At 36.4% G+C, this 8,379-nt stretch overlaps 1 protein-coding gene across 1 annotated transcript; it reads right to left on the reverse strand.

The window, feature by feature from the left end:
- Positions 1–703: 703 nt before the first annotated feature.
- On the reverse strand, positions 704–7,917 carry LOC117431092 (carboxylesterase notum2-like). Its single transcript, XM_034051722.3, has 12 exons — positions 7,784–7,917; positions 6,874–7,183; positions 6,624–6,676; positions 6,138–6,233; positions 5,876–5,936; positions 5,307–5,377; positions 4,967–5,069; positions 4,358–4,546; positions 4,009–4,109; positions 3,638–3,785; positions 3,381–3,428; positions 704–2,790 (listed from the first exon to the last, which is right to left on the reverse strand). Exons 2-12 carry the CDS (start codon positions 7,164–7,166, stop codon positions 2,484–2,486), a joined length of 1,470 nt encoding a protein of 489 aa, XP_033907613.3. The 5' UTR covers positions 7,167–7,183; positions 7,784–7,917; the 3' UTR covers positions 704–2,483.
- Between the last annotated feature and the right edge of the window lie 462 nt (positions 7,918–8,379).

Here is an 8,379-nt window from a genome sequence, read left to right on the forward strand (position 1 = left end):
GTGCATTCTGTCAAATTTGTGTATACAAATGTGACATACCGGTATTCAGTTTTCAGCATTTTACATACGGCAGTACCCTCTTGTGGAAGAATTAGGAAGTGCAGCGAATATATAATGAACGTTTGATTCGAAAACTGAGGGAAATGTTACTTGCAAGTAAGCATTTTAGCGAAAAAGTAAGCAGGTTAACCAAGCTAAATGTGGAAGACGAGCAAATTGCTGAGGATGCATAAGATAAGATGAACTGTACAATTACGCTGACGAGCTATATATTCAAACTGGTAGCGCGAGTGCATATAACGACCACAGCAGTATGTGTTTTTAGTTTCACTGCTTGATGAAGTCGGTGAGTTATAGCATTTCTTACATGTTTACCACGGTAAGTGTACACGGTAACTTTCCCCGTGGTTATACTATGCATTTAAGATAGTTTACCACTTTTTTTTGTAAATGTTTTAAATATGTTTTACCATAACTACCTGGGCTTTACAATGTTTACCTTTGATTTATCAAGCTTTCATTATGCTTTATTACACTTTGATATACTTTTACTATTGATTGTTAAATTTTATAAGGGAACATAGCTACATTTATTACAAACTTTTTTTTCGTTTTTTTGCATTATCCAAATTAAAAAGGGGATAAATACTGATGGGAAAAAAAAAACCATATTTCAACTTCAAGAAAGTATATGAATACACAATTGAATTCCAACCTTTATATTTATTGTATATTTTTACATTTCATTACTGTTATACAATTTATGAATACAAATATCATTCCACAAGACAGCTGATATAAATGGATAAGCATGTGAAAATAGATAAGACCAATAAATGCCCACCAACTAACAATAAAATGTGGTCCAGAGCCAGTACTTGTATTCTGTTCTGCTTAACACTGATTGGAGGCTGAATGTGTTCACGTTTTCCATTATTGTATTAGGGAAAAAAAAAAAAACCTCAGCTTTGTCTCTTAATCTACCCATAACAACTGTAGAAAAATTCTTCAATCTCAATTTACCATGCGTATATATTTACCTTTGCCAGTGACTTGCAGAAAACTGCTCGTCAGTAAACATAATTTGTTTATTATAAAGATTTTTTGTGTATTTAAAAGAAAAATAATCAGATTTTAATTATTTACAATAAAAACATGTCAGAAAAGACCAGAATGCCCCCTTGTCCCTTATAACTATTCAGAAATCAATACTTAAGGTAGTGCTAATTTATGTGAAACCAGTTGAAAACTACATTTGATTTCCAGATATGTTAAATCTGCCATAATCATCCGGGACGTGCTTATAACATTTCAGTATTTCACAACTAGTCAGATGATTCCGATTCTAAAAAAAGAGTGTTATACTGCACTGTTATCATTACAGAACAATAGTAGTACAGTTATCATTATATTATAGCAGCAGGAGCAGCAGTTAATTCAACAAAGAGTTTTTAACTATGTCAGTTTGACAACAGATGTCATGGCAGGATGCTTACAGCAACAGACAATGGTACATTTATCCTTTCAGTGAACATTATAAGGTTATTAATTAGTATATACTGTACTCTTATGAAGCAGCTAGTGTAAATTAACAAACACTATAATAGCGTTATTATAAATATAAAAACTAATAACAATTAAGATAAGTTAACATACTGTTATAATAGAAGAATATATTCATAGGTTATAGCTATTATTCTACAACATCTGTCCGTGTGAGATGCTGTCAGGTTTTAATACAGCACACTTGGTGTCATCTGATTCACATTTATTTGTCTTGTGTACTGTAACATCCCAACACAGGGCAGACAGCCTATTGATTGAGGCAATTTGGTTATGTAGCTTTATTCATTTTTTACTTTCTCTTGGTAGTCCTGTCATAAAAAAAAGTTAACCAGTGTACAGAAACTTGTATTCCTTCATATTCCCATAGTGAAGACCTTCTAGTTTGATATTTCTGGCACACTGAAACCCAAAGTGACAATGGCAAACTCATTGTCCATGTTTCAGACATACAGCTATGGGTTTCTTGCAGTGGTCCACAGATGTGCCCCAGCTATTCTCAGTGAAAGTGGTCAACATTTCTGAAAGTAGGCTCTCCGAAGCAATGGAGGCATGTTCACTTGATATAAATAAATGTAAGCATCAGTAGCAGCGCAGTGAGTAAGTTCAATTTAAAGGTGACGTGGAACGATGGCAACAGCCCGCCCACTTTAGAAAACTATAACAGGATCTATGCACAGCAATATAATGACATTCTTTTTATTGAGCTGTAAATCCCTTATAGTCTTACAATGAGGGCAGAATGTCAATGAGAGAGGAACTAGGAACGGAAGAAATTGTCTTATATAGCTGTAAATGTTTTAAGTGCCTTGCTAATTCAGTCCCCAAAGGTCACCCCACCTAACCTACAGTTTAGATAATTTACGTTCCACTACAATAACATTGAATTTTGCAGTGCTTCATATTTCAACAGCTCTTTCTTAGCCCCCGTTACTGATCATACCCAGCAGGTGACTAACTTCTATCTTCAGCTCCTGTGCTACCTTCTGTAGATCAAAACCCATCCCCATTAGGACTTGTAGCAGGCTGACCTCCTGCCCCGTGGTGTGGTCAAGCAGGGCAGGGCAGGTGGGGTTACACTGGGGCCACTGGCAGTTATCAATGAGGTGGAAGGGGCAGCCCTTGACTGATGCCTTGCTGTTCTTGCTGGTGTCTTGAAGGCTTTTGTCCCAACACTGCAATGCTCTGGAGAGAGAAGTCCCCTTCACCTGAAACTCCAACCAATTACTGAAAAGGAAAGCATTTGGAAAACACAATTTATAGTTGGATAAATGGCTAAATCCTGTTTGAGAAAACAACCACAGTCTCTGCATGAAAACCTTTGATAAAAACAATTGGAAAGATAGTATCACCACTGACAATGGGCTCTATTCAATTTATTTTAACATTGGCTAATCTAAATACAATGACCATTAAAGTTATTAAAATAAATAGCACCCTCATCGACGTTGTACACATTTTACACACGGGAATATATCAAGGAGACTCACATACACTGTTTAATTGTATAACCTTGGTACACAATGGGCCCTGTTTTAATGATCTAAACAGTAGATTGAATAGTATCTAATTTAAAACTTTACTTTCTAACAGTCTGTGTAATGTGATTAAAATGATCAAAAGTGAAGTTTATAGAACAGGAAAACTTGGTAGTGCCTGAAAAATATTTAGAGTGTATCACATACATGTTTTGACAGACAGAATGTTGTAAGACAAATGGCTGCACTGAAACAGTTACATGACCTCACACTGAAAAGATGAAGAGCCTTTCATTAATCATCCATGGCTGTAAAGCAGAGAAGTCTGGGGGGCCTTACCTTTTAGTAATCAATGTGTGTGACAGACACGCTGGAGCAAAGACTGCCCTGAAAAACACAAACACGCCTCCATCAGCTACAGAACCACTGCTGAAAAGATATTCTATACCAATAATGTAACATATATAAACTGAAAAAGAAGTAGATTTTGTATTTTCTATAAACTGTGCCTAGATTGCTGAACCTCTGCACCACAAGTTTCTACCACACAGTGTTCTTTGCTTTAATAGCAGTGAGGTGCAGAATTAAGTACTTACGGCACATCTTGGAAGGAGATTTTCAGTTCCCTGCCTAGATTCTGGATATAGGTCCACTGATGTTCAGTTAGGGAATGGCTTCCAAGCTGAATGTTTTCAACTCTCAATTGCTCCTCATCAAAAAGCCACTGAACAACAAACACAGGGGCTGTAGGCAGAAGCAAACTTAAATCAACTCAAATCAGCTCTTTCATAACTTCACGTGGTCTGGTACACAAACATTACATGCAGACCTCGTTGCATTAGCATATTCATTTATGGCATTGAGTGATTATTTTCATATATAACTTAACTTCATTTTGCATTGTTGCTTTGTGCACAGGTGTGATTGGGCAACACCGTTATCAGATTCATGGTAGCTTAAAACTTACATTTTAAAGATGAATACAGTTTGTGTCCAAAAAAACACTGCCACTCTTCCCCTCGTTTGAATTGCTGTCGGCACTTCTCTGGGATTACACCATTCCATAATCTGAAAGGTTAACCAAATTACTGAGAGTGGAATGATCTGAAGAAACTGGTTCTAGATTGTTGGTGTGCTGAAAAAGCAATTGTTCATGCCTAAATCCCAGTCAGCAGATTTCACCAACATTAGGTAAAAATGGTACATTCTGTATAAATTTGATCCAAAAAACTTGCTAATATCTAGTTTTATCCAAAGTCAATACAATAAATTAAATACTACAAAACACTGATATCAATACAGCAGTTTGTCTTTACCTGAGCCCCTTTTTAATGGCATCTGTAGGAGTGCAAGAGGCAGTATCAGAGCATTCAGTGCTTCGTTGCTGTTTACTCTCTAAGAACCATCCAGAATCCACCAATCCCCGGACCTGTGCATCTGCCCCAAGCTGCTCCATGAGACCGGAAACTTTCTCAATGTTCAGCAGAACTCCTGTACCTCCGGCACTGTGAGAAAGACTTGTATGTGTCAGTCAGTGTACCACAGCTAGCAGAAATAGTGTGCAGTTCTAATTCTGCAGCTGATTGTCATCTATTGGGTTGTATTAAGATTCTGACTTTTCTATTTAAACTATTTTAGTTTCTAACCAAGTTTTAATTCTTATGATTAAAAGTATAAAGCATCCCTCAATTACATTTGTAATGGGAAGCTGTACACCAGTTTGACAATAATGTGCATGTTCAGCCTATAGTGTAGATTGTGAGCTGTTTTGGCAGCCCAACAATAGTATACCAAAAACAATATAAAACAATGTTGTTGCTAGGATTAGTTTAGTATTGTGTTAGGGACAGAGCAATTGCCAAGGCTTACCCACATATAGCATTACATCATTGCTGTGTCTAGCTCTTCCTGATTCGGACGCTTACCTTGCTCCAGACAGCATGACCACCTTGGCTTGTTTAATACCCTTGGGAACTAGATCTTTAATCACCTCCCGGATGATCAGGGATCCCATAAAGGCATATTCAGCTAAAAACATATAAAGAGGATCAAATTAGATATTACTTTAGAAAACTATTAATTGAACCATTTAGAGAAAGAACCATATATGTGCACCATATTCATTTCTTGTTTAAAAATGCATTATCCATTCTTTATACTGTATACAGTCTTGTAGTACAGTGCTAAAAAGAAATGTAAGAATAATAAAATGTAATAACACTAAATACGTGCACTGCCATGGTTTAGTAAATGATAAGAGCCTACCTGTTTCCTTTCCTTGGCGAGACTTAGACGAAGTTCCACTCCACACATCGCTCGAGCAGTATGGAATAAATCTGAAATGTAAACAATTTTGCATGGGGACGTTTAGGATTGTAATATTAGCACACCCCTCACGCGTTCCTTGACTAATTCTTTTCATAATATGTATACCTTTTTTATATAGTTTACACAAAAATACAATGCTGTACAATGAAGGACAGTTCACATTTTTTAGCAGACACCCTTATCCAGGGTGACTTACAGTTGTTACAAAGTATCACATTACAGATATAGCAGTTATAAAATACAATCAAATCAGTAGTAAGTAATAGCAAATTCAAATGAGATATAAAAAAAAACCCCAGTAAATAATTACGTTTCAGAGCGATTACGAGTTGGAGCAGTTCAACTTAAATAATTGGTTAGAAGACATACTTTAGACTGCTGGCAATCTGTTCACTCATCAAGGTATATTTTATAATTACAGGCTTGTTTGTACTCATAGAGGTACCAGTACAAACCTAGCGTGATAGAGGGGTATTAAGCATGCCATGTTGTAGATGAGTTCTTACACTGTGTTGGCATTCCACCAATGAGGGTTTTCTTCAGACTGCGCTGAAAGAATTCCACTTCCTGCAGAATCAAAACAAATCTTAGAGGAAAAGCTGGGATATTAATGTTTGTACAAGACAGCCCACTGAGATCTAAGTGTACCATGTTGGCAGTGAGTGGCTGGCAGTAGGGTTATGATAGAAGACAACTATTTATTTTGTTTACATTTTTTTGTGTTATGGGTAGTTGCCCGACAGAAGACCATATAAAACACGGCTGTACCTTTCCGAGTTTGTGGCCATTCTGATGAACTCATGAGACGCCGGATATTTTTGTATCTGGAATCGCAGGTCTCCTTGTTATAGCAGCACCAACCACCTAAAAATAAAACATACTAATATTAACCCTCGATTACTACCCATGGGGAGGTCCAATTAGCCCCATACCCAAGCCCTCCAAGTATGTGGTAATATTATTTGTGGTATGCAGACTACAGCACTGGTCTCTTGGTACAAGTTCCACCTTAGTGCCTCAGTAGTATTTTCTCCAAGGATAAAGATTACTTTATAGAAAAGTTTCTGTTTTAAAATGCTTGGAAAGTTTTAGGCTTTGTCAAGCACTGGTTGCAAAAGAAGCTACTCATGGCTAATATCCCCAGAAGGGATGTTACAATAAGTTGTAATGTCACGAGGATAACAACAACACACTAATGGGGATAGAGTCATTATATCAAGGAACATCAATGAACTACTTAATGATGAATGGTACCTTCTAAAAATATCTGCCATCGTCTGCTCCCTTTGTGCTCCCTGAGATAAAACCTGGTGATAAGAAAGACATTAATGTAGCTGGAGGGGAATTATAAATTATGTGGTACAGAAAAAAAGGATAATTTTACCATAACAACCCTCTACCTAACAGTAACAGAAATAAGGACAGGTGATGCTGGCTCAGGATTAGTGCTTCATGTTGTTTTTCAAATTAGATCTTTTTGTGTGAGATGCTTCTGCTCTCTTACCCGGCTGTTGTTCCGTCGTTGCAGGTTACTTGAGTATTCTTCAGGTAATAGAGTTTCATGTCGTCATTCGAATTTGTTAACTGGTAGACTGTGGTGTCCTTACTGTCTTCCACTGATGAGGATTCAACAGGGAAGGTGTCATCGTTGGATGCCGCAGGTCCAGGCTCACCAGCAGGGTTCAGTGTCTTCTTGCCCTGATTTGGTACCTTGCTGTTGGATTTTGAATTGCGCCTGTTCTGGGAAACTGCTTCCCCCAGCAGAAGCAGGATGACCACATGACCCAAGATGTTCATTGCAAATAACACTTTGTCTGTCAAGAAAAATCAAATTAAATGAAATATTTAGTGAAAATATTGACACAGGCCTATTCAAATGAGTAGTTTGCTGCAATTTAATACATTGTTGGGAGTGTGCTGGTTATAATGAAATCCAACCATAGAATTGTAAAACATAAATATCAACAACAAAATAATATATAAAAAAGTTATTTTACCTGTTTTTTTATTGAAGTAAAAAGCAGTAAATAATTTTGGAAAGCATAATTTAAAGCATGACCATTTCATATTTTAACAAAATTAAAGTCAGAAATAAAAATTTGGTAAACATTACAAATATTTTATTATACAGTAATACTATATTATGTAAAAACATATTTATGGGGTAATAACACTTACAATATTCCATGTAATTAAGCATCTAATTAATTAATACTGTGTAATAAAACCAAAGTGAACCATTTTGTTTTGTGGGATTAAGTGAAAAAAATATATCTTTAAATTAAGAATAGATTACATTTTATTTAAAGAAAATGCATACTTTTTAAAATGTATAACCTTTTAATTAAAGCACAATAAATGCCTTCTCAGAAAGACATGCAAAAAATATGCATTTTAATTGAAGAATAACATACCCTTCAGCTTGGTCCTCTAGAAAGATGGCTATCCTGTTTCTGATCTTTAATGTCTGTCGACTCGCTACTTCTTCTCTAAGGAATGGTGTGTGTGCTGTAGGTGTTGGAAGATCAGGGATGATTTTAGTGGTAGCTCGGGTTTGAGGTGGACTTTATAGTGTCACCATATGGATCACATTTCTCTACTTTCTCTTTGAACTAACGCCAAAGGTGGGTGTATGACACATGGTCTGGATGGATAGCGGCGAGGAGAAAGGATAACACACGCTCTTCTGAAAGCTTTTCAAACCTTACTCCTGTAACTTTGTTTGATTTAAACACCTACATGACTGAGATGACTTTTCTGTGGTATTCATCCCTGTTACAAGTGTGGATTGTAGGTCTGAAACCCATCCTGGCAAAGAAAATAAGAAATAACTCACTCTATTAAATTACTAGATCATGAGATCTGGCTGTAGTGGCTCTAGGATTGAATATATTTCAGTTACCTGTAAAATTGAATGCTTTTAGAAAGGCTTTCAGGGTCCCAGCAGAGAATTCTCAATAATAATACCAGTCTGTGGGAGTGCTGGAGCTGTGGACTGCAAAGGATGAAA

The sequence above is a fragment of the Acipenser ruthenus genome, chromosome 22 (genome assembly GCF_902713425.1).
Source record: "Acipenser ruthenus chromosome 22, fAciRut3.2 maternal haplotype, whole genome shotgun sequence".
NCBI classification, from domain to species: domain Eukaryota; kingdom Metazoa; phylum Chordata; class Actinopteri; order Acipenseriformes; family Acipenseridae; genus Acipenser; species Acipenser ruthenus.

What these genes read in the sequence shown, in the direction of transcription:
- LOC117431092 (XM_034051722.3), bottom strand. Translation starts at nt 7,166, where the DNA reads ATGAACATCTTGGGTCATGTGGTCATCCTGCTTCTGCTGGGGGAAGCA. An exon ending in TGGTGGAATGCCAACACAGT is followed by an intron (nt 5,378 to 5,875) that starts GTAAGAACTCAT and finishes TTTACATTTCAG; the next exon opens with ATTTATTCCATACTGCTCGA. An exon ending in GTCATGCTGTCTGGAGCAAG is followed by an intron (nt 4,547 to 4,966) that starts GTAAGCGTCCGA and finishes TCTTTCTCACAG; the next exon opens with TGCCGGAGGTACAGGAGTTC.